General features: G+C 43.2%; 1 protein-coding gene and 1 pseudogene across 1 annotated transcript; one reads left to right on the top strand and one right to left on the bottom strand.

Moving 5' to 3' along the window:
• Positions 1-7351: 7351 nt before the first annotated feature.
• LOC145522442 (PRAME family member 8-like) lies at positions 7352-9934 on the bottom strand. The gene is made up of 3 exons (XM_081531158.1): positions 9648-9934; positions 8704-9276; positions 7352-7721 (listed from the first exon to the last, which is right to left on the bottom strand). Exons 1-3 carry the CDS (start codon positions 9932-9934, stop codon positions 7352-7354), a joined length of 1230 nt encoding a protein of 409 aa, XP_081387284.1.
• A 6740-nt stretch (positions 9935-16674) lies between these two features.
• On the top strand, positions 16675-26544 carry LOC145523324 (tripartite motif-containing protein 64-like; annotated as a pseudogene).
• The last annotated feature ends 230 nt before the right edge of the window (positions 26545-26774 follow it).

Genomic DNA, 26774 nt, shown 5'->3' on the forward strand with positions numbered 1-26774 from the left:
GAGATGGGTCATTTGCCCAAAGACAAGGTCCTACTAACCGCCTCCTGAAGGTCCGTACCCAGAATGACCTGTCTCATTTTGGCCTGGCAGTACCTCTTTGCATCACCTGCAAACCACCTGAAGCTTTGTATGATCTCTGGCTCCTGCTCCACTATGATCCTCTCAGAATTATTCATTTCTTAAGTATTAGCTAAATTATCTGGAGCAAAAGGCAATCTTTTAGGGACTCATCATTTGAGACAAGTTCATTGTGTTCAGGAATCTGGTAAGCACAGAGCTTTTCTCTCTGTCTCTCTCCCGAACTTTCTCTTTTCATTTTTCCTTTCTGGCTAAACCGCACAGGTTGTGAAAATTACTTCCCCCACTAGAGGTCAAAGCTGGACTTTCAGCCCTAAAAGAGAAGAGTCCTAACCACTTGACCACCAGGGAATTTCTCAGACCTTTTCTTTCAAATTGCTCGTGTCTGAGGTGGTGTCCCTTCTTTAATGCCCTCTTCACTTACCTATTTTCTTAGTCATCTGACATAGCTTTCCCTTCCTAAGGAAGAACCCATGCCCACCCTCACTGGATCCAAACCGCACCATCCAGAGATTTCTAGTGTGTTGTCTCTGCTCCTCCTCCTTGATTTCCGAGGTGAAGTGATACCACAGCTCAGGATAGAGCCACAAAGGACCCAGTGTGCTTGACATGCCAGTGTTATGTTCACTGTTTCCCAGGCAGCGGTCCACCCTCACCTGAGCATCTGATCCAGGCAGGTTCAGACAAGGAGGGAGAGTCCAGATAGAGAGACTAGAGACGGTGCTGCTTAGAAACTGAGGGGGAGATCGGACAACTTCCTGCTGCTGCTCCTCAAGGGCAGACTGTGAATGTGGGAGAGACGGGGTCTCTGCATGTTGCTCGTCTGACCCAGGAGAGGAGCAAACGTGGCCAGGATGGACAGATGCCAGGTCCAGGTCACTTGCACTTCCTGGATACAGTCCAGCGGCACCATATTCAGGACCTTCGTGATACTGTCCAGGGCCACTGCAGAGATCGTCAGCTTCTTACAGCATAGGGGTGTTCAGGCTTTTCTCTGCACCACCCACCTGGGGTGGTAGGGGAGGAAGTTATCCAGGGTCCTTTTCTTCAGGCAAAGGTCTATGTTTACCTTTAAGGGAGCCCAGGCCTGGTGTGTCCTTGAGCTCTGCTCCACCACTGGTGCCATTTCTGAGTGTGAGCACCCTTGAATGCTGGCTCCAGATCACATGCTCCAGGAATTCTGGCCAGTATTCTGTGAATCTAGCACCTGCATTTTGCACCTCCTATGAGGAACAGGAGATTGACAGGGATGCATTACCATCTACACAGACTCCAGCCACAGACTCAGAAATAGACCACAGACTGCCCCTGTGGTTTACCTCACATCTCTCTCATCACCTGCTACCACGCCGGCTTCCCTCTGTGCCTGTTTGTTCTCCAGCTCCCTTTCTCCCCTCTCTTCTCCAGGTCTCCGCTTCTAGTAGAGTTAAGCCTCACAGGAAGGAGATGGGGCATGTTCTCTCAACCCCCCTTGCATCTTAGGTACCCTTACACTTCAGGAAGGCATTTCCCACAGTGAGCCAAGGCCTCTGAGCCTCTCCGTTGCCACCCTCAGAGCCCTCGGGTCCGACCATTGGTCATCCACTTGGCCCACCCCTGAGGTCTCTTCCAGGATGCCCAGGACCCTATCAAGCTACCTGGATCTGGTTCCCCTGGAGTGAACCTTCTGGACCAGCAGGACATCAAGTGCATCCAGCAGTGCTCATAAGGGACCCACATGAGGCAGGGCAGTGAGGCCCCCCAGAGGCAGGCAGACAAAGGGACAGGCCTGCACCATGATCCCAAGGTCTTGATGTATCTCCCAGGGATTACATCCATGAAGAGGGGTGGGAAGAGCTCCCTGGGTAGAAACTCCAGATAAGAATAGACCAAGGCATCTTCCCTGAGCAGGTGCATTCTCACCAGATACTGGAGTCTGGGGGGCTTCTGGACACTCATCCTGACTCTTCTTCAAAAGGAATTCTGTGGAAAATGCCAAGGAACAAAGCATCCATGTCAGGCACAAGCACACCTAAGACAGTCTCCCAACCCTTCAGAGGAATCTACTCAGGACTGAGGTACTGCTCTGGCAGGGGTGGACATGCCTCAGTTAGGCCACATGACATTCAGGCCTCAATGGGCACAAAGCTATAGCTCTTTCCCTATTGGATTCAGAACAAGCCTCTCACAAGTACCAATGAGGAGGAAATGCAAGCACCAGCCCATTCAGTTCCATACAGTGCTTTGAGTAATCTAAGTCCCACCTGGAAGTGGGTAGCAGGAAGACTGAAAACTCACTCCAGTCTTTATGAGGGGATGAAGTCAGAGCACCATTTAGAGCCCTAAATCAATAAGAAGAGGGAGGTCCTGTGGACCAACACAGCCTCCATCCTCAGTTACCCCTAACACGAATGCCATTTGTCTAAGAGTTGTGTAAGTTCATGAAACAAAATTCCGGAAAGATATTTTCAATGGCACCCCACTCCAGTACTCTTGCCTGGAAAATCCCATGGATGGAGGAGCCTGGTAGGTTACAGTCCATGGGGTCACTAAGAGTCGGACATGACTGAGCGACTTCACTTTCACTTTTCCCTTTCGTGCACTGGAGAAAGAAATGGCAACCCACTCCAGTATTCTTGCCTGGAGAATCCTAGGGACGGCGGAGCCTGGTGAGCTGCCGTCTATGGGGTCGCGCAGAGTCAGACACGACTGAAGCAACTTAGCATAGCATAGCATAGCAAAAGATATTTTAAAATGATAGAAGTTAAAGCATTAATTACAATGTTTGAGTTCAGGCAAAACTACACTGAGAGGCAAAATTAAACCTGAAACATGTTCACTGGAAAGAACTGATTTTTTAGTAACTCTCCCTGCACTAGGGATACAAGCCACTCTTCACGATTAGCTAACCACTAGTAAGAAAAGAGTGTCCTTATATGAGGGTGGGAACTTACTACTCTAATGTGCCTGGTGGGGTGCTCACCCCTCAAACCCTGTGAGAACCCCTCTGGTGTCTCCAGAGCCAGGAAATCCTGCACCTCTTCTCCAGTGCTTGAGACTTTCATAAGTCTTTCTGTTTCTATTATCCCTCTGCCCCACTGCTAACCCAACAGTATATCTGATTAGATTACAGAGCAACCATTGGATTGACCCTGACTGGGTCATCATACTTCTCTAGATTAGTTGATTGAATCATATACACATCACCAAACAGAGAGTGATGGGGTGGTCAGGTAATCAAGGACCTATTCACTGATTCACTTCACAAATATTGACTGTATTCTAATATGGACAGTTATATTCTTGTGGGTCAAGCATGAAAGGGATTATTGATTCCTGCCCTTGGACATGAAAGAACAAAAGTTGACAGAATCACTGTTGGGGAAATTTTGGTCAAGTCAAAATTAGCAAAGTGTCCTTGAATTAAAATAGCTTCATGAAAACAGTGGTGTTGTCATCAAAGCAAACAAAATACACTCATTCTTGTATGAGATTTTCACTCAGATATTACGTAGGAAACATAGGAGATTCTGAGCCTATTCGAGCAGCAAGGGAAGAGCTTTGGAGGATGTGATTTGTTTTCTAGACCTAAGCCAAGCCTTCTCTGAAGGTGGACAGGTCAAAACTTCAGTGAGAGTAAGAGTGGTTCTGGACAGTTTGGAGCCGAACATTCCTAAAGGGACACCATGAATGATCCCAACAATGGAAAATAAAGGTTTCTTTTTCATTTTTATATTTTGAGAAACAGGGACATTTAAATACGTTACTCTGGGTGATATAAAGATAGTAAAAGAGGGCTTCCCTGTGGTTCAGTCGTAAAAAATCTGACCGTCAATGCAGGAAACATGGGTTTGATCCCTGGTCTGGGAAGATCCCACATGACATGAGGCATATAAACCCGTTTGCCACAACTGTTGAGTCTGTGCTCTAAATCCTGGGAGCCGAAACTACTGAAAGTCAAGCACTCTAGAGTTTGCTCTGGAACAAGAGAAGCCACCTCAGTGAGAAGCATGCGCACCACGACTAGAGAGTAGCCCCCTTGCCCCAGCTAGAGAAAAGCAGGAGCAACAGTGAAGACCCAAGGCCACAAAAAGAAATACAGTAAATTTCAAGGAAAAAAGATAGGAAAAGAGAGAGGCTCAGAGGAGACACTGTCACCTAAGAGGCTGTTCTTTCCCAGAAAGTTGAGATCAGCACAGCACACTGAGGGTGGGCACTGTGGGCTCTTTGGGAACTTGGAATAAGAGAAGAAATAAACTGCTTCAGTCCCAAATAACCCTGTCACCCAGAGGCTTTCTTTAAGTTGTTTTTTTTTTTTTTTTTTGGCTTACTGAGGACACTTTCCAGATGGCTACTTCCCCCGCCATTTTTCAGGGGTCTTAGTAGTCAAATAAATCATAATTTCACTGGCCCCTTTTCTACTGTATTTAGATGATTACTGTTTCCTCAGACCTAGCTAAATCCACACACATTCTGATCAAGGTGACACCATTAGGCTCAGAAATAAAATTCTGCTATTTCTATTCATAAATACCAACATCTTTTCTGCACTTAATACCGAAGCTCTTATTGGTGTTAGCATACTACCACGTTCAGGGATGACTCCCACTTTGGGACGCATCATACAAGGATTTCTTTGAAGTTGAATGTCACATGCAAAGGGAGACCCTTTCTCCATCTATAAGAATTTTCCATGCTCTCACCCATCCCAGTTATTTGATGCCTGAGCAATTCTTATACACCTCTGACCACCAAGGTGAAGACTCCCTGACGGATGTTCTCTGTCTTAATCACTTTGGGGAAGATCGTTTTCACCATATTTCTCCCATGTGTATACATGGCCTTTACATAAAATAGCATTAAAGTGGATTTTACTCAATTGACATTTTAAACGTAAACATGATGAAAAAGAATATATATGTGTGTAACTGAGTCACTTTGCCCTACAGTTAAGATGAGACACAATAATTTAACTAAAATTAATTTTAATTTGTGTTTAAATTGTGTTTATTTTTAACTGTGTGTTTAAGTAAAAACACAATGTTTTAACTATACTTCCGTAAAATCTTTTTTTAAAACACCTGGGACTTCTGTGGTGGTCCAGAGTTTAAGACTCTACCTTACAATGCAGGGGATGCCAGTTCAATCCCTGGCCCAGGAATATCTCTCATGCCACAGGGCAACTAAGCCCATGAGCAGCAACCACTGAGCCCATGGGTAGCAACTGTTAAGCCTGTGGACTGGAGCCTGTGCTCCAAAACAAGAGACACCACCACAAGGAGAAGACCGAGCACTGCGATAAAGAGCAGCCGTGTGCACTGCAGCTAGAGAAAGCCAGGCAGCAAGGAAGACCCAGCACAGCCCAAACGGAAACAACCAACCAGTCAAACAAATAGTCTCTGAAGAAAGCTAATGGGCTGATATGGAGCTCCACAACAGTGGCCAGATTCCAAGTTGGTCATTCTCAGGTATGCAGGCATCTGGGGGATATCCAGAAGGACCTTTCCTGCCTGAGCAGTCATCAGTTGTGCCAAAGAAAATCAGAGACAGACACAGAGTTAAGTGTTGAAGACAAATTTTATTCAGCATTATGACAATAGATGGCCAAATGGGCTTCTTTTGACATTCCAAATTTGATAGTTTTGCACACAGGAAAAGCTAGCATGATAAAATATCTTTCCAGAATTTTCACCTTACAGATATAAAAGCCCTTTCAGAAGTAACTTGCATTTGTTGCCCTGTTTCTTTGAGATGTAATTGTTCTAGCTGATCTTAGGCACTTATGACTTTGTAAACAAAGATGAAGGATTTCTTTTTCTTTTTCTTTCTAGCTGATTCCTCCAGAATTTGGCTTCTCCAGCTCCCCTGTGGACTTGATGAATTACTGCCACCAGACCACAATTGATTTTTACTAATCATTATTTAATTTGTTCTAACTAGTTTTCAAATTGTTTATGTCATGTGCCTCTCTTCACTGTTTTATGAATTTATAAATGTAACGAGCTATATACCTTATAGCCCATCTACTTTATAAAATTAGTGTCTCCTGTACTACCCAATGGGAACCCAGGCTTCTAACATAGCTAAATATCTTGAAGCCATCAATCATATCTAAAACCACATAGAGAATATTTGTAATAGTACATATCTAGATATGAGAAGAGGGAACAAGGGAAAATATTTTCTGTATCATTATTGACTAGTAAGATGGGAGATCTAGAGAATCTCAAGAAATAATTTATAGTGAATCTGCAGCTGATTGAGGAAGAGAGTAGGGAGCTGAGGATAAAAATGGCCAACTATAAGTTATATGGTGTATATGACAGACATTTTATTATACATCTTGACATGCTGATGTCAAAACATGCTCTACTAGTCTTCCTCGATAGGGAAGACCAATAGTAGGTATGGGAATGAAATGAAACTCTTATTGACATGACCTAGCCTTCAAAAGACATACTTCTGAAATGTGGTATAAACATAACAAAACCTTGTTTCGTGCCTGTGTGATTTTAGTATTTTTCTCATAGGAATATGCATGTAAGTACCCACTCTTGACAGGGATGTGCTGTTGAGGACCACCGAGCGTGTTTCCTTTGCTGTTTGTATTAACCCACAGAACTAAGTAAGGAAACCGGGAAGAAAAAAGATAACTAGGGAATGATGGAGTTTCAGATCTTAGGCAACAGAGTGCTTCCCCCCCACCAGTAACTGGAGATCCATGAGATGTAAATACAGAAAGCAGAATAATATCATGGACGGCATTTATCATTTACACTGAAGGTCTCTTTATTTCTGACCATTTCTACAACTGTGCCTACAGAAATAACTCGAACACGTGTGTCTCAGACTGAATCTTCCAGAAATTCCAGTTTCATATTTGACTCTATAAACACATCTCTAAAAAGGTCACATCAACTCCATGAGTCAACACGCGCTTTTGGAATCCTGCATCCCTGCTGGATCACGTTTTCTCAATCACACTGAGCTAATATCAGAGACCACGGCTGTGTTTTCCCTTCATAATGGATGTATGTCCAAGATTTCAGTTTTCAAGTGTCCAAAAGAAATCTTCTGATAGAAGCAACTGACTAGGCAGGGTATTACAGAATTATGTGTTGGGACTCAGGTGACCACACATGTCATCACCAGAGTGAGGACAGGGGCTGGGGCTAACCCATATCTTCCTGGGATGTCCTAAGTCTGTAAGGATAGCCCTCAGCTCAGCCTTTAGCTGAGCAAGTCTCTCCTGGTGAAGGACACCCAGAGAGCTGTAACTCTCCGGAGGGGCCGGTTAAAGCTCTCGACTTAAATCAGGGAGCCTGTCAATATGATGCAGGAGACTCTCCAGGACGCCCATGGAGATGAGGTTTCCACTCATGGTGAGGACCTTGAGCTGGGAGCAGTGGCTCAGGGCGGACAGAAAGGCCGTGAGGTGGATGTCCGTGATCCCACACAGGTTTAAGTCCAGTTCTTCCAGAGAGCCTGAAACTTTCTCCAGTAGAACTTGAAGGAGCTTGGGAGTAAAGTCGGTCAGGGTAACACCACTAAGATTCAGGCCCTTCAACTGAGAGATTTTTGGACACCAGGACAGATGGGTCAGGTCTGATTCTGTGAGCAGGCAGTTGGTGATTGAGATGTTGTCCAAGGGGGTCTTCAAGCACCTGGGGGGGAAAAAAACAAGCAATTAGATCAGGGAAACCAAAGTGGCAGTTGAGTCCCAGAGAGGTCAATGATTGGCCCAAAGCTGATAAAGTTCAATATCCAGAATGCCCAGTCTCATTCTAGGCTGAGTCCTGCCATTTTCTTAGTGTGATTGGATCACATTCACATGATCTTTAAAGCTGTCTTTCCTCATCTGTCAAGCAGAGTACAGTACACTCTACTTCCTTAGCAGGATGAATGGAGATAATGGAATGCACTAGAACATGATCAGAGGAGAGCATGACACAAAGTGACCATCAGGGGGTACATTGCTGAATGTTAGTTCTGGGAGATGAGATAAAAAATGCTTTTCATTTAGATTGCCACTCTGTGGGTGAGCTGCAGGTGCATATACCTCTGGCCAGGTGAGGCTCTTGGAATACATGCAGAAACAAAAGACCCCACATTAAGCCCTGGGGCTGCCAGTCTTTAGGGACTCCCAGCCCTACGACATCTACAAACTTTCTATCACTTTTTATATTCTTTTGACTTTGCTTTGTTACCATCATCTCCAGAACCATGCATTTCCTGTATATTAATTACTTTACATGCAACAAAAGGCCACCTGTTACTGACTAGGACTTTCAAACAGGCTCCTTTTGGTCACAGATTAGTGATCATGGAGCTTCTTTTCACAATGCTCAGGCTGATGTGATTTTTACCTCTTCAATGCCCCCTTCACTTAGCTATTACATAAATCTTCAGAACAGAGAAATCTCTCCCCAAAGAAGAAATCACATACACACCTGCACTAGATATATGCCCCCTAATTTGTGGGCTCCCAGCATGGTGTCCCTTTCCAGAGTTTCTGGACCAGACTCCCCCCACCTGGATTGCTGTGCTTCTGTAATACTGCGTTTCATGGTGGAGCAGCAGATGAGACGCTGCCCTTGATAATCTACCATTGTGTCCACTGTTAATCAGCCGCTGGCCGAGCCTCACCTGAGCATCTGGTCCAGACGTCCTTCAAGGAAGGATGGAGCTTCCATACGGAGGTCCCGGAGGTCCCGCAGCTGGAGGATCTGAGAGGTTAGTTGCAGAAGATCCTGATGGTTCTGCTCCTCAACAGCAGACCCACAAATGCGCGAGAGAATGAGACTCTGAACGCTGCTCATCTGACCCAGGAAAGGAGCAAACTGGGCCAGGGTGGACAGCTTCTGGGTGAAACTCAGTTTCACCTTCTGGACACAGTCCAGCTTCACCATCCTGAGAACTTTCTTCATATTTTCCTGGGACAGTGAAATAATCTTCATCTTCTTACAGCACAGGTGTATGGAGGCCTTTCTCTGCTCCACCCACCTGAAGAGGTAGGTGAGGAATTTCTCCAGGGGCTTTTTCTTAAGACAAAGTTCTATGTACACTTCTAAGGGAGTCAAGGAGTGCCTTATCCTGGACGTGTCCTCTGCCACCGGGGCCACCAGTGAGCTTGAGGGCATGTGGTCCTTGCCTCCAGACCACATGTTCCAGAAGTCCTGGCCGGTATTCCTTAAGTCCAGCACCCGCAGCTTGCACCTCCTGTGGGGAAACAGCAGATGGGTGCGGTGAGATTCTTCAAAATGCACACTGAATGAACCCACAGCCTCAGAGGTCAGGCAACATTCCAACTCCCCATCTGTGCTCTTACTTCACGTTCCTGCTCTCACCTGCTGCTGGTTCTTTCCTTTCTTGCTTTCTTTTCTTGCTTCCTCTTCCCCAGCTCTTTTTCCTCTTCCATCCTTCCTATTATATTTTTGTAAGGGATTTCCCAAAGTGATCTCAGCAATTCTCAAGACCTCTGAGCTTTTTCAGAAGCCTCTGGTCCACCACTTGGTCATCCACTCTGCCTGGCACCAGCTATCTCTTCCAGGACATCCAAGACCCTGCCAGGCTACCTGGATCCAACTCACTTGGGGTGAACCTTCTGGGCAAGCAGGACATCAAGGCCATCCAGCACTGCCTGTAAGATTCCTTGGTGAGGCTTTTGCACCAGGCCCCCCAGAGGCAGGCGGGCAAAGGGCCAGGCCGACACCATGGCCTTCAGGGTCTCCCTGCGTCGGCCAAAGACGGCAGCCATGAAGAGTGGTGGGTAGAGCTCTCTGGGCAGATACTCCAAAGTGGAGATGGCTGAGGGCTCGTCTCTCAGCAGGGCAATTGCTGCCAAGATCACAAGTCTGGGAGGGTTGTGAACACTCATCCTGACTCTTATCTGAATGGAATCCTGGGAAACTGCAAGGAGACAAGGCATGCTTCTCAGAACAATCACAATCATCAGGGTAGCCTCTCTCCCCACACTTCAGAGAAATCAGATCAGGACCACAGCCATTGCTCTGGCAATGATGAACCAGAATGGAAGAAGTCAGTGAGTCTGGATCCCAGTCTGGGTTTGTGGCCATAAAGCCAGAGCTCTCCCCATCCTGCCACTAGAGCAAGAATCTAACAAGCTCCAGGAATGAAGAAAGCCAACCGGTGGCTCATCCATTTTCATCCACGGCTTTCTTTAATGCGTTTCCCTCTTGCATATCTGTACCAAGAGACTGAAAAAGCTGACTCCCTTGTTTTTATGGTGAAAAAATAAACTATTGCTTGAAGCCCAAACTATGGGGACAAGAGTTCATGTATAACACAGCTTCCATCCTCAGTTCCCAAAGTCAACTTAGCTGGGAAAGATTAAGGAGATACTTGTAAAGGGAATGCCATTTGTGTATAGAGTAAAAACCTTAAATGTCAAGAAATAGCATTCCAAACAGATGTCTTTAAAAAGAAAAGCTGTTGGTTAAGACTTGTAAATAATATGAACCAAAGCACAACTCAAAACGTTTAGGATGGAAGCAAAAATACAGTTTGAGGCAAAAAGATAGATTTAAATTTAACCGAAAGAAGAGAAAAAGGAAAACTCTTCATGCCATGTCAAACTGCATTCTACCATTCACTGCATGCTGGCCGTTGGCAGAACATCCCTCACAGAGGTTAACTCACCAGGTCTGATGTGGTCGGGGTGGGGGTTGCTGCTCAGACCTCAGACTTGGTGGAGAACACAAGGAGTGACTCCTGAGTGAGAAGCTTCTGCATCTATTCTTTGGTTCTTGGGAATTTTATGGGACTTTTTAACCACATCTGCCCTCCTTTCCGCCGCTAACGTCCAATCCGTAGGCATTACCTGATTGGATTCCGGAGCGCCCCTCAGGTTCATCCTGATTGGGTTACTGCCAATCTCCAGATGAATTGATTGAGTCAGATCATCATGCAGGAAAGAGAAAGAATTGGGGGAGGGGGGATCTGGGACTTATTCAATGATTCACTCCACAGAATTGGATTGAGTTTTGCTAGTATGGACAGTGGAGAAGGCAATGGCACCCCACTCCAGTACTCTTGCCTGGGAAACCCCATGGACGGAGGAGCCTGGTAGGCTGCAGCCCATGGGGTCGCGAAGAATCGGACACGACTGAGCGACTTCACTTTCACTTTTCACTTTCATGCACTGGAGGAGGAAATGGCAACCCACTCCAGTATTCTTGCCTGGAGAATCCCAGGGACGGAGGAACCTGGTGGCTGCCGTCTATGGGGTCGCACAGAGTCGGACACAACTGACGCGACTTAGCAGCAGCAGCAGCAGCAGCGGCAGTATGGACAGTTGTATCCCTGGGTAGAAGAAAGGGAAGGGATTATGAGTTCCTGTTGCTCAGTCACTCAGTCATGTCCGACTCTTGGCGACCCCATGGACTGCAGCATGCCAGGCTTCCCTGTCCTTCACCATTTCATGGAGTCAGTGATACCATATAATCATCTCATCCCCTGTCATCTTCTCCCGCCTTCAATTTTTCCCAGTATTAGGATCTTTTCCAATGAGTCAGCCCTTCGCATTAGGTGGCCAAAGTATTGGACCTTCAACATCAGCATCAGTACTTCCAATGAATGTTCAGGGTTGATTTCTTCTAGGATTGACTGGCTCGATCTTGCAGTCCAAGGGACTCTTAGGAATCTTCTTAAACACAGTTCGAAAGTATCAATTCTTTGTTGGTCAGCGTTTTTTATTGTCCAGCTCTCAAATCCAGATGTGAGTACTGCAAAAACCATAGCTTTGACTAGATGGACCTTTGTCGGCAAAGTAATGTCTCTGCTTATCAATATACTGTCTAGGTTTGTCATTGCTTTTCTTCCAAGGGGCAAACATATTTTAAACTCATGGATGCAGTCACCTTCCACAGTGACTTTGGAGCCCAGGAAAATACAGTCTGTCACTGTTTTCATTTTTTCCCCATTTATTTGCCATGAAGTGATGGGATTGGCTGCCATGATCTTCATTTTTTGAATATTGAGTTCTAAGCCAGCTTTCCCACTCTCCTCTTTTACTTTCATCAAGAGGCTCTTTAGTTTCTCTTCACTTTCTGCCATTAGGGTGGTGTCATCTGCATATATGAGCTGATTGATATTTCTCCTGACAATCTTGATTACAGCTTGTGCTTCATCCAGCCTGGCATTTCACATGACATACTCAGCATAGAAGTTAAATAAGTAGGATGACAATATACAGCCTTGATGTACTTCTTTCCCAATTTGGAACCAATCCATTGTTCCATGTCCAATTCTAAGTGTGGTTTCTTGACCTGCATACAGGTATCTCAGGAGGGAAGTAAGGTTAGCTGGTATTCCCATCTCTTTAAGAATTTTCCACAGTTTGTTGTGATCCACACAGTGAATAACTGCACTTTGGCATAGTCAGTGAAGCAGAAGAAAATGTTTTTCTGGAATTCTCTAGTCTTTTCTAAGATCCAATGAATGTTGGCAATTTGATCTCAAATTCCTCTGCCTTTTCTAAATCCAGTTTGAACATCTGGAAGCTCTCAGTTCACATACTGAACTGAAGCCTAGCTTGATGGATTTTGAGCTTCACCTTGCTACCCTGTGAATGAATGCAATTGTGTGGTATTTTGACCTTCTTTGGCATTGCCCTTCTTTGGGATTGGAATGAAAACTGACCTTTTCCAGTCCTGCAGCCACAACTGAGTATTCCAAATTTGCTGACATATTAACAGCAGCACTTTAACAGCCTCATCTTTTACTATTTGATAGAGCTCAGCTAGAATTCCATCATCTCCACTATCTTTGTTCATAGTGATGCTTCCTAAGGCCCACTTGACTTTGCCTTCCAATATGTCTGACTCTAGGTGAGTGATCACACTATCGTGGTTATCTGGGTCATTAAGATATTTTTTGTATAATTCTTCTGTGTATTCCTGCTACCTTTCCTTAATATCTTCTGCTTCTTGTAGGTCCATACCATTTCTGTACTTTATTATGCCCATCTTTGCATGAAATATTCCTTTGGTATCTCTCATTTTCTTGAAGAGATCTCTAGTCTCTCCTGCTTTATTATTTTCCTCCATTTCTTTCCATTTTTCACTTAAAATGGATTTCTTATCTCTCCTTGCTATTTTCTGGAACTCTGCATTCATATGGGTATATCTTTCCTTTTCTCCTTTGCCTTTCACTTCTCTTTTTTTCTCAGCTATTTCTAACGCCTCCTCAGACAACCATTTTCCTTTTTGCATTTCTTTTTCTTGGGGATGGTTTTGATGACCACCTTCTGTACCATGTTATGAATCTCTGTCCATAGTTCTTCAGGCACTTTATCTATCAGATCTATTCCCTTGAATCTATTTGTCACTTCCACTGTATAATCATGGGTCTTCCCTGTAGCTCAGTTGGTAAAGAATATGTCTGCAATGCAGGAGACCCAGTTCAATTCCTGGGTCAGGAAGATCTGCTGGAGAAGGCATAGGCTATGCACTCCAGTATTCTCGGGCTTTCCTTGTGGCTCAGCTGGTAAAGAACCCGCCTGCAATGTGGGAGACGTGGGTTCGATCCCTGGGTTGGGAAGATCCTCTGGAGAAGGGAAAGGCTACCCACTCCAGTATTTTGGCCTGGAGAATTCCAAGGACTGTATTGTCCATGGGTCTCAAAGAGTCAGACACGACTGAGCAACTTTCACTCTCACGTTCACTGTATAATCATAAACGATTTGATTTAGGTCATGCCTGAATGGCCTAGCAGTTTTCCCTACATTCTCAATTTCAGTCTGAATTCAGCAATAAGTTCATGATCTGGCCACAGTCAACTCCTGGACTTGTTTCTGCTGACTATATAAAGCTTCTCCATTTTTGGCTACAAGGAATATAATCAATCTGATTTTGGTATTGACCATCTGGTGATATCCATGTGTAGAGTCATCTCTTGGGCTATTGGCAAGGGTGCTTCCTATGACAAGTGTGTTCTTTTGACAAGACTCTGTTAGCTTTTGCCTGCTTCATTTTGTACTGCAAGGCCAAACTTGCCTGTTATTCCAGGTATATCTTGACTTCCTACATTTTCTTTCCAGTCCCCTATGATGAACAGGTCATCTTTTTTTTTTTTTTTTGGCGTTAGTTCTAGAAGGTCACATAGGTCCTTATAGAACCATTCAACCTCAGCTTTCAGCGTTTGTGGTTGGGACATCAGTTCAGTTCCGTCACTCAGTTGTGTCTGATTCTTTGTGACCCCATGGACTGCAACATACCAGGCTTCTCTGTTTATCACCAACCCCTGGAGCTTGCTCAAACTCATGTCCATCATTGGACATGTCCAAGGTTGGGGCATAGACTTGGATTATTTTGACATTGAATGGTTTGCCTTGGAAAAGAGCCAAGATCATTCTGTCATTTTTGAGACTACACCCAAGTACTACACTTCAGACTCTTGTTGACTATGAGGGCTACTACATTTCTTCAAAGAGATTCTTGCCCACAGTAGTAGCTATAATGGTCATCTGAATTAAATTTGCCCATTCCTTTCATAGTTGAAGGAATGAGAAGAACCCCTCCAATTGTCAGACCACCTAGATGTTGGAAAAGGCTGTTTGTGATATTAGTGGGAATGTGGAAATTTCAAATCTAAACTGGGGATGTTCCTCTGGGATCACAGTTACTATGAGATCAAAAAGAAGATTGTTTTAAAGTTGGAATGAATTTTCTGAAAGTAACTGGAGGCCTGATATGGAAGCTACAAAACTGGTCAGACTCCAAGTTGGTCATCCTTGAGTATGTGGGAATCTGGGGGATACTTGAAGAACACTTCCTGCCTGAGCAGTAATCAGCTGAGGGAGTTGTTTCCAAGGAAAATCAGACACAGACACAGGTGTAAGTGGCTACATCAAATTTTGTTTAGGACAATGATAATTGAGACAAGGATACCCTAGCATTCCGGGTCATCCAACTTCAACAGATACAGGTGGTGGGGACTCACAACTCAGAAGCCGTGTGTTTCTTGGCTGGTAATTTCCTATGAGGAGGAATCAGGTCTGCAAAGGATCTTGGTTGATCCAAGCTACTAGATTTTTTGTTGAGGGCAGCCCAGCTGGACTGGATACTAATAGTGGGCAGTGAGGAAGTTTTATCAGATTCTTGGGGTGATCAGATATCAACAGTGGGGTTTCTTGCTGAACTGACTTAGAATTATTATTCAAACTGGATTTTACAAGGAAGCCCTCAGATAATTCAAAGAGAAGGATTATGAGCATGAAAAAATTTTGGTGAAACAATGTTTTCCCTGCCTCACTTCTGTAATCCAGTGATCAGGTGCATCTATCCGGGACTCAGTAGACATTCTCCCTCAGTTCCACTTGCAGTCTTCTCCCACATTTTTCCTTGGGGCAAATATTTCACTTGCCACATCAGTAAGCAAAGGCTATTGCAGCCAAAAGGACAGTGTGCCCTGAGGGTAGATCAAGGAGGAGATAAAGGACGGTGTCCTGAGGGGTTTACTGAACACGTACACCCAGACTTGTGCCTCTCCATATATTTAAAAAAAAGAAAAAATGAAAAAAAATTCCCTAATGGTCCAGTGATTAAGAATACACCAGTTAGTCCAAGGAATACACTAGTTAGTCCAAGGAATACACTAGTTAGTCCAAGGAATACAGGTTGGATCCCTGGTCTGGCAAGGTCCCACAGTCTGTGGAGCAACTAAACTCGAGCCCCACAGCTGCCTGACTGGAGCCTGGGAGCCATGACTATTGCTTTCCTGAACTAGAAGTGACATTTTTTTTTTCTTCTTTTTGTCTTGAAAGGGGCAGTTTTGTTATTTAAGTTGGAAGCAAGCTCTGAACTCTTTAGGTTTTAGGACTTCAGATTAAAGCCAACATTGATTATATGAAGTTTAAATTCTTTGTAAACAAATTTGTTTGTCTTTAGAAAAGCACTTCAGTCACTTTGATGACAGAAAGAACGTAAGGCCTTGAGGAGAGAAATGAAGGGTGTGCTAGTGTGGGTTACAGTCAAGGAGTCATGGAGATCGAGAGAGATAGACTGAGGTTCTGTGTGTGCTTCTGTCAGAATCAGCTAATAAAGTAATTCTGAAGTCATCCCAACACTTACCCTCCGTTCTAATCTTTAAGGGGCTTTCCAGGTGGTTCCGTGGTAAAGAATCCACCCGCCAATGCAGAAGATGCAGGAAACACGGGTTCAGCTGCTGAGTTGGGAAGATCCCTTGGAGAAGGAAATGGCAGCCCTTTCCAGGATTCTCGCCTAGGAAATCCCAAGGGCAGATGAGCCTGGTGGGCTACAGTCCATGATGTAGCAACGAGTCAGACAGGACTGAGCACACTCACACTAATATTTATGCTTCTCCATGTATTAATACTTTTAGTATGACTGAAATCCTGGTTTATTTTAAACAAAAAAGGTGCTAAGAACACTTTTATTGTATTTTATCTTTTGTATAATAGTTAAAATCCAAGATGTATATAGTCACCATTTCTAGGTTTGTTCTGGGGGGGTAAGAAAATAAGGAAATTAGAGTTCAAGACAGGACTTTGTCCAAAGGATTTATTTTTCCTGATGAGGGCAGAAGAAAGACTTTTTCTCTTACCCTCTCTTATTTCTTTCTTTAATTTTCAGAAACATGGACTCAGACACACAGGGAGCCTTCCGGAAGGAACTCACCTGCTCCATCTGCATGAACTACTTCCCGGACCCCGTCACCATAGACTGTGGGCACAGCTTCTGTCGTCCCTGTCTGAGCCTTTGCTGGGAAGAAGGCCAGACTTCAACGAGCTGCCCTGAGTGCAGGGGAATAGCAGAGAGGCCCGATTTCAAAACCAATATTGTCCTCAAGAGGCTGGCTTCCCTTGCCAGACAGGCCAGAGCCGACCATGACCACAGCTCTGAGGAGCAGGTCTATGTGACACACCAGGAAGCCAAAGGCCTCTTCTGTGAGGTTGAGCAGAGCCTGCTCTGTGGGCCCTGCTCTGAACGCCCCGAGCACGCAGCTCACAGCCACAGTCTGATACACAGGGCTGCTGAGGAGTCCTGGGTAGGTGATGCCACTAGAGCAGTGTGGGATCTAGAGGCTCCTAAGTCAGAGAGGAAGACGAGGGTGCTATGACGGTGATGGGATGGAGATAGTGGAGGTGGGATTTCTGAACGTGGATCCTCACATATGATGTGTCCTCTCAGTGTTGTTGCCAATTGTCCACACGTGTGGAAATGCAGCATCGCGGGGCGGGTGGCACCAGGGCCACAGGCTTCTGATGGGAGCTTGAGGCTTTCCTACTCGGGCTATTAGAGTCTGAGTCTCAGTATCTTGGGAAATGGATTCCATTATCTGTAAAGTTCCCCCAGTTCTCTAGTATACAGTTCTATTCCTTGCTATTCAAATGTTGGCATCACATTAAATTAATGTGGAAAAATCTGACCACAGCATCCTAACTCAAGGTTTCTGTGTAACTGATAAATGCCTTTGCTCATGAATAAGTGGATTAAATTTATGGTGTCATCTTCTGTGTCACTAAATCCCATGGGTATTTTGCAGGAGAAGCTCCTGAAGAGAATGAGCTCCTTATGGAAAATGAGAGAAGAAACACAAATCAGTCTGAATCAGGAAGCTAACACAACTCAGTCCTTTGAGGTCAGAATAAAAATGTTCCTATTTATTTGTACAAATATTGATATAATTTTAGCTTAGATTTATTAGATTAATGTAAGTTCCTGTTAAAGGCTACTGGTCTCTTCCCTGGAGGAGTGGTTTCAAATGACTAATCAGTAATTGCAATTAGAACAGGCTAATATATGCTAGTTCAAAGAATGCTAGTAGATTGGAAGACCAAGCCATGAAGTGTATTCCAAGGCCAAATTTTGAAGATTGGATAAACCCTTTCAGACATGGGGTATAAGACACATTGCACTAACTGTGACTTTGTAAAGGAGGAGAGAGGAAGAGAGTCGTACCTAGAGGGAAAATGATGGCTCAGGGGTAAAGAATCTGCCAGCAATGTGGGAGCCAAAACAGACATGGATTACAACCCTGGGTTTGGAAGATCCCTTGGAGAAGGAAATAGTAGCCCACCCCAATATTCCTGCCTGGAGAATCCCATGGATAGAGGAGCCTGGCGAGCTTCAGTCCACAAGGTCACAAACAGTTGGGCATGACTGAAGAGAGTCAGCATGCAGGAGAAAAAGTAAAACTACATAAAATGCGGTTTACCTCATAAAGAATATTTAGAAAATCAGAGAAAGGAACAAGAGAAAAATGAGACTCAGGTGGGAGAGGAAATAATTGATGGAGTAAGAACCCTGAAGAATCCTCCTTGGGAGATAAGATGACTTGATTTAAACAGGGAAAGAGATTAGGAATTCAGAGAAAGCATGGGCAATAAGGATCAGAAAATATTCAAAACTCTGATGCATGTGCCAGTTTGTCAGGAACTTCCTTGATGACACTAAGGAAATAATATTTGAAGTTTTCTTTTGAATGTGAACATTAAGTAATGCTTTGTATCCCGTATCTCTGCAGGACTATGTGGCCTTAAGGAAGGTGATGATCAAGCTTGAATATCAGAGGATGCTTCTGTTGCTCCGGGAGGAAGAACAACTGCATCTGGAGGCCCCGGAGAAAGAAGCCAAAGAGATTTGTGAAAACCTCAAGGAGAGTGTGTTCAGAATGACTCAACAGGGAGAAAGTCTGACAGAAATGTACGGAGAGCTGACCGAGATGTGCCACAAGCTGGACACGGAGCTGCTCCAGGTGAGAAAGGAGGGTCCCTCTTCAGAGAGAGAAACACTCTTCTAGACAAGCTGCTGTGACACTGAAATATTACCTATCCAGACTGATGACAACACAGTCAGCGAGATGCTGTGACCAGGGGAAAGTTAATTTTCCTGGAGTAAATCTCAGTATTCAGTTCAGTTCAGTCACTCAGTCGTGTCCGATTCTTTGCGACCCCATGAATCACAGCACACCAGGCCTCCCTGTCCATCACCAACTCCCAGAGTTTACCCAAAAAATGCCATCCAACCATCTCATCCTCTGTCATCCTCTTCTCCTCCTGCCTTCAATCTTTCCCAACATTAAGGTCTTTTCAAATGAGTCAGCTCTTCGTATCAGGTGGCCAAAATATTGGAGTTTCAGCTTCAACATCAGTCCTTCCAATGAACACCCAAGACTGATTTCCCTTAGGATGGACTGGTTGGATCTCCTTTCAGTCCTAGGGACTCTCAAGAGTCTTCTCCAACACCACAGTTCAAAAGCATCAATTCTTCGGTGCTCAGCTTTCTTCACTGTCCAACTCTCACATCCATACATGACCCCTGGAAAAACCATAGGCTTGACTAGATGGACCTTTGTTGACAAAGTAATGTCTCTGCTTTTTATTTCTTTTTTTTTTTTAGTCTCTGCTTTTTAATATGCTAAGTTGGTCATAACTTTCCTTCCAAGGAGTAAGCCTCTTTTAATTTCATGGCTGCAATCACCATCTGCAGTGATTTTGGAGCCCCCCAAAATAAAGTCAGCCACTGTTTCCACTGTTTCCCCATCTATCTGCCATGAAGTGATGAGACCGGACGCCATGATCTTATTTTTCTGAATGTTGAGCTTTAAGCCAACTTTTTCACTCTCCACTTTCACTTTCATCAAGAGGCTCTTTAGTTCTTCTTCACTTTCTGCCGTAAGGGTGGTGTCATCTGCATATCTGAGGTTATTGATATTTCTCCCAGCAATCTTGATTCCAGCTTGTGCTTCCTCTGCCCAGCGTTTCTCATGATGTACTCTGTATATAAGTTTAATAAGCAGGGTGACAATATATAGCCTTGACATTTACTGGATCATCGAAAAAGCAAGAGAGTTCCAGAAAAACATCTATTTCTGCTTTATTGACTATGCCAAAGCCTTTGACTGTGTGGATCACAATAAACTGTGGAAAATTCTGAAAGAGATGGGAATACAGACCACCTGACCGGCCTCTTGAGAAACCTGTATGCAGGTCAGGAAGCAACAGTTAGAACTGGACATGCAACAACAGACTGGTTCCAAATAGGAAAAGGAGCACGTCAAGGCTATATATTGTCACCCTGCTTATTTAACTTCTATGCAGAGTACATCATGAGAAATCTCAGTATACATCCCCCTAAACCCTTTCCACTCTCTGTTATTCACAATTCCTAAAGACACTGAGGTTCTTCCGGTCATATAAGCAAGATATTTAGAACTGGTATCAATTTTAATGCAATTTGTAATTTTTTTTATACAATTGTCTGGTTTACTTTAACCGTTAGCATAAATGGTGAGATCACTTCTTGAAGACAGAGGTGGGCAGTGAGTGACACTGGAAAGCTAGATGTTGCTGCATCATAAGGCAGACCCTTCTTGCCCCCTTTCCTTCTTTAATGAGGCCTGAGGAATCCCATCATGATTAGTTTAGGCTCTGTTGTGAAGATTGCTTCTGAATGTTACTAGAAGAGATTTAGAAAATAGTATCTTATTATGAAACAGGAATAGGAAAGGAGATGGAAAAGGACAGAACTCTAATGATTAACATGATCTTTTTTTTTCCTTTGCAGGGCTTGGAAAATGTGCTGGAAATGTGAGTATACACTAATGATTTTTGATTTCTGAAACATTTTTGTCTTTTTGATGAAGTGGACCCACAGTTCTTCTAAATCGCAGGATAGAGCATCCTTTAGACATAACGCCATAATATTCACAGATAACTAATACACATGCTCCTGTACACTTTGTCATCTCTAGACAACTTTCCAACTAACATATACAGTGTAAAGTAAATGCTACATAAGTCATTCCCTGGTATGTGGCATTTTCAATTTTTACATTTTTGGAAGTTTCTGGAATTTCTTGTGAATGTTTTCCACTCAGAACAAAGGCAAAGGGGAAGGAAGTTTACACTGGGAATTTGGAATTGACTGGTACACACTGTATATGAAATATAGTTAGAATAGTAACTCTGATCGTATTATTAAATAAATGAATAAATAAACAAGTAGCCCAGAATGTACAGATTGAATCCATGTGTGAATCCACAGGTACAGAACCCTAGCATATGGATTACCAACACTGTCTTTTTGGCTATTTTCTACTTTATTTCGAAAGAATTTCAAGGGCTTCTGACCCTTGGTCTCAGTAGTTTCCTTTTCATTTGACTGAAATCAAATATACCTGAGAATCTGCTGACATTCTGGGCTTTGTTCCACCCACTCGACCCATTCTTTCCAGCCTCATCACCATGAAAATTAGTGAAGGGATTTTTCTAAGACATCACAGAGGAAGCACATACCCTAGTGAACTCGAAGGTGAAAAAGGCATGAAAGAGGCATACTCCCTACCATGAGAAGAGAGACTGTGATTTTGTTAATACTGAGTGGCAGTGTCTCAGCCTGTTCCATCACAGCAAGCCCCCTGCAGGCAGGACCTCACAGGGAGCAGCTTTCTGCTGCCCACTGGGAAGTGAGATGTTCAGGACCAGGGCAGCCAGGCTGGGCCTGGATCACTTTGCTAGGTTGACAAGAGTAAACATGTCTGGTCAGTGAGCACTTCCATTTAGACACGGAATGCATCCATGATAACTACTTTGTGAGTGAAGTCTCAAAGGCTTAGCCTGAATCTTTTGCTCTCTGTAAAATGCCCAGGATCTTTGAATTGATGGAATTGAGGAAGGGGATGAAGTTTAGTGAGTGCAAATTTGGTATATTGTCTGAGAAAAATCAAGAAAATGAAATTTGATGTAAGTTATATTTAGTAAAATATGTGGTAACATTTTTATATTCTCAAATCAGTAGAATATATAGCATATGCAAATCACCAAAAGTAGGAGAATCCTGAGAAAATATCATATCCTGTAGTGAAGTCTGCTGATTTGCAATGCTCATGTGATTAGCAGTTGGTCTTGACATGGAACTGATATCCTTTGTCACAGGACTGACTTGGCACAGATATAGAAGCCTCAACCCAGGTACCCAGAGCTTACTTCCTGGCCTGTCTCTGGATTCCTACACATGCTGAACAACTTCAGAGGTAAGGGTCAGTCTTTTCGTGATCAGGACTTCATTTCATTAGAGCTTCTTGGGAATAACCCTTCTTTCATTTTTGTTGTATTTCTTTTTTCTTTTTTGGATATGAAGGTGGTGCATAAATTCCTGAAGTTGTTAACATCTTTTCTACCTCTATCAGTTCAGTTCAATCACTCAGTCTTGTCTGACTGTTTGGGATCCCATGGACTGTAGCACTCCAGGCTTCCCTGGAGCCTATCACCAACTCCAGGAGTTTAATCAAACTCATGTCCATTGAGTCTGCGATGCCATCCAGCAATCTCATCCTCTGTCATCCCTTCTCCTCTGGCCTTCAATCTTTCCCAGCATCAGGGTCTTTTCAAATGAGTCAGTTCATTGCATCAGGTGCCAAAGTATTGGAGTTTCAGCCTTAGCATCATTCCTTTCAATAAATATTCAGGACTGATTTCGTCTAGGATGGACTGGTTGGATCTCCTTGCAGTCCAAGGGACTCTCAAGCGTCTTCTCCAACACCACAGTTCAAAAACATCAATTCTTCGGTGCTCAGCTTTCTTTATAGTGCACCTCTCACATCCATACATGACTACTGGAGAAACCATAGCTTTAACTAGATGTATCTTTGTTAGGAAAGTAATATCTCTGCTTTTTAAAATATTGTCTAGATTGGTCATAACTTTTCTTCCAAGGAGCAAGCATCTTTTAATTCCATGGCTGCAGTCACCATCTGCAGTGATTTTGGAGCCCCCCCCCTCAAATAATCTCTCACTGTTTTCATTGTTTCCCCATCTATTTGCCATGAAGTGATGGGACCAGATGCCATGATCTTAGTTTTCTGAATGTTGAGTTTTAAGCCAACTTTTTCACTCTCTTCCTTCACTTTCATCAAGAGGCTCTTTAGTTCTTCACTTTCTGCCATAAGTGTGGTGTCATCTGCATATCTGAGGTTATTTATATTTCTCCCAAAAGTCTGAATTCCAACTTGAGCTTCATCCAGTCCAGCATTTCTCATGACGTACTCTGAATTTAAGTTAAACAAGAGGGTGTTAATATACAGCTTTGACTTATGCCTTTCCTGATTTGGAAGCAGTCTCTTGTTCCATGTCCAGTTCTAACTGTTGCTTCTTGACCTGCATGCAGATTTCTCAGGAGACAGGTCAGGTGGTCTGGTATTCCCATATCTTGAAGAGTTTCCCACAGTTTGTTGTGATCCACACAGTCAAAGGCTTTGGTGTAGTCAACGAAGCAGAAGTAGATGTTTTTCTGGAAGTCTCTTGTTTTTTCAGTGATCCAGCAGATGTTGGTAATTTGTTCTCTGGTTCCTCTGCCTTTTCTAAAACCAGCTTGAACATCTGGAAGTTCAGGGTTCATGTACTGTTGAAGGCTGGCTTGAAGAATTATGAGCCTTAATTTACTAGCGTGTGAGATGAGTGCAGTTGTGCCATAGTTTGAGCATTCTTTGGCATTGCCTTTCTTTGGGGTTGGAATGAAAACTGACCTTTTCCAGTCCTGTGGCCACTGCTGAGTTTTCCAAATTTGCTGGCATATTGAGTGCAGCACTTTCCTCCCATCATCTTTAGGATTTAAATAACAACTGGAAGTCCATCTCCTCTACTAACTTTGTTTGTTTGTAGTGATGCTTCCTAAGGCCCGCTTGACTTCACATTCCAAGATGTCTGGCTCTAGGTGAGTTATCACACCATCGTGGTTATCTGGGTCATGAAGATATTTTTTGTATAGTTCTTCTGTGTATCCTTGCCACCTCTTCTTAATATTTTCTGCTTCTGTTAGGTCCATATCATTTCTATCCTTAATTGTGCCCATCTTTGTATGAAATGTTCCCTTGGTATCTCTAATTTTCTTGAAGAGATCTCTAGTCTTTCCCATTATATTGTTTTCCTCTATTTCTTTACATTGGTCACTGAGGAAGGCTTTCTTGTCTCTCTTTGCTATTCTTTGGAACTCTACATTCAGATGGGTGTATCTTTCTTTTTCTCATTTACCTTTAGGTACTCTTCTTTTCACCGTTAATTGTAAGGCCTCCTCAGACAACCATATGCCTTTTCGTGTTTCTCTTTCTTGGGGATGGTCTTGTTCACTGCCTTCTGTACAATGTCATGAACCTTTGTCAATAGTTATTCAGGCATAATCTCTATTAGATCTAATCTCCTGAATCTGTTTGTCACTTCCACTGTATAATCATAAGGAATTTGATTTAGGTCATACCTGAATGGCCTAGTGGTATTCCCTAATTTCTTCAATTTAAGTCTGACTTTGACAATAAGGAGTTCATGGTCTGAGCCACAGTCAGCTCCCAGTCTTGTTTTGCTGACTGTATAGAGCTTTTCCATCATTGGCTACAAAGAATATAATCAGTCTGATTTCGGTATTGACCATCTGGTGATGTCCATTTGTAGAGTCTTCTCATGTGTTGTTGGAAGAGGGTGTTTGCTATGACCACTGCGTTCTCGTGGCAAAACTCTATTAGCCTTTGCCCTGCTTCAATCTGTACTCCAAGGCCAAATTTTCCTGTTACTTCAGGTATTTCTTGACTTCCTACTTTTGCATTCCAGTCACCTATAATGAAAAGGATATCTTTTTTGGGTGTTAGTTTTAGAAGATCTTGTAGGTCTTCATAGAACCGTTCAACTTCAGTTTCTTCAGCATTACTGGTTGAGGCATAGACTTGGATTACTGTGATATTGAATGGTTTGCCTTGGAAATAAACAGATCATTCTGTCGTTTTTTAGATTGTATCCAAGTACTGTATTTCGGACTCTTTTGTTGCCTCTATAGTCAGATTATAAACACCAGGTCTGTTGCTTGCTACCTGTAATTTCCTGAAAATGCAAGACTATATATATATATATACACATATATACACACACACATACACTTATATTTATATTTATATACACATATACACATATATATATACATATATACACACACACATATATTTAAATATACCTGACATAGAATGAGAAAAGGAGAGCAACCAGGTGTTACTGTGAATATAAAGAGACAGAATATTTAGTTCTGTGAGTGACCATCAATACGTTGTTTACTCAGTTTATTTCACTCTTGAGCTTAAAACTGTCATTGCTGCTTTTTAATTCACTGTTAGGGCTTCCCTGGTGGCTCAGATGATAGAGAGTCTGCCTGCAATGCAGGAGACACAGGTTCGAGCCCTGTCGGGAAGATCCCTGGAGAAGGGAATGGAAATCCACTCTAGTATTCTTGCCTGCAGAATTCCACGAACAGAGGAGCCTGGCAGGCTACATACAGTCCACAGGTTTGCAAAGAGTCAAACAGAACTGAGAGACTAGCACTTTCACTTTCACTTCTTTGTAACTACATTTATTACACATTGTACAAAGAATATTTATTATTTGTAAAATTAGGAATAAATTGCAGAAAAACTGAAATGGGCTTTGGTAAAAGAATTGCAATGCTCTCAATCTCACAACAACTTTAAGGCAAGGGATGCATGAACATCACTGGCCAGAACATCCTTTTTGAAGCTTCCAAATTATTCATAGATGGATTTCTATCAATTCTTTTGACCTTTGATAATGTAATAGGTAGAGATTATACCCCCATAAATATTCATGTGATAACAAAGTGCCATCTGCAGTTTCCATAGTATTAAGTACAAAGGACACAAGAAAAGTTTCCTAATATAAGAAAAATGAGTGCTTTTAGGTGAGTCCTAAAATAAACTTTGAAGACACTGACATTAAGTCAGACTTCACCCAGTTCATGATATATGTGTTTTAAAATTTTCTCTTTGATTTGATGTACTTCTGTGTGCCACAGAGATAGTAATAACTTTTATTCTTCAGAGAAGAGTTGTTCTAACTCCCTTCGCTGTCTTTGTTTTGATTTCCTTGGAGGAGGAAGATTAAAAAGCTTATTGTATAGAGAGCCTCTGCCTCTCAGAGACATGGAAATTCAACTGGCTAACACAATTTTTACTCTTTCTGCAGTGAATAATATTCTGACTCATACAACGACCGTTCACCATGCGATCCTTGATGATGCGAGTGTGCTGTTTGAGGATGACCACCCTGGGGCGTCCAGACAGCCCCGGGGCGGGCCGTGTGCTGTGTCCTGGGGAGCTCAGGCCTTCACCACCGGGAGGCATTGCTGGGAGCTGGACGTGGCACAGTCCTCAAGCTGGGTTCTGGGGGTCTGTAAAAGCATCTTCACAAGTGATACCAGTATCAGTATCGGTGCTGAAGAAGCATTTTTTCTGTGTTTTACAAAGGTGAACAGTCAGTATATTCTGTCCACCACCTCCCCACCCTTAGTTCAGTTTGTGAAAAGGCCTCCGGGAAGGATTGGAGTGTTTCTGGATTATGACAATGGAACTGTGAGCTTCTATGATGTTTTCAGAAGTTCCCTCATATGTAGTTTCCCTCCTTCGCCCTTCTCCTCCGCTCTGATACCTTTCCTGTGCCTTAAATCTCCATGAATTATCCATTTCTCAGACCATTTATTGGAGCTTCTTCTCTGGGGATATTGCTGCCCTTCACTTCATGTGAGGCCACAGGATACCTGACTGTGTCCAAGCACATTCTTATTTAATGTAACATAGTGACTGTATGTTTACAAAATGGCATAAAAGTGTTGTAAGTATAAATCTGTTAATTAAATTTTTAATAAACATTTATTATGGAGTATTTCATTGAATATAGTGAATTG

This window comes from Giraffa tippelskirchi, chromosome 10, assembly GCF_054371585.1.
Source record: "Giraffa tippelskirchi isolate mGirTip1 chromosome 10, T2T-mGirTip1v1.2.pri, whole genome shotgun sequence".
Lineage (NCBI taxonomy): Eukaryota > Metazoa > Chordata > Mammalia > Artiodactyla > Giraffidae > Giraffa > Giraffa tippelskirchi.

Excerpts from the sequence above, each read along its gene's own strand:
- LOC145522442 (XM_081531158.1), bottom strand. The coding sequence starts at position 9,934 with ATGAGTGTTCACAACCCTCCCAGACTTGTGATCTTGGCAGCAATTGCC. Across the intron at positions 9,277-9,647 it reads GCCCAGAAGGTTCACCCCAA|GAGGTGCAAGCTGCGGGTGC; the intron begins GTGAGTTGGATC and ends GTTTCCCCACAG. Across the intron at positions 7,722-8,703 it reads CGTCTGGACCAGATGCTCAG|GTGCTTGAAGACCCCCTTGG; the intron begins GTGAGGCTCGGC and ends TTTCCCCCCCAG.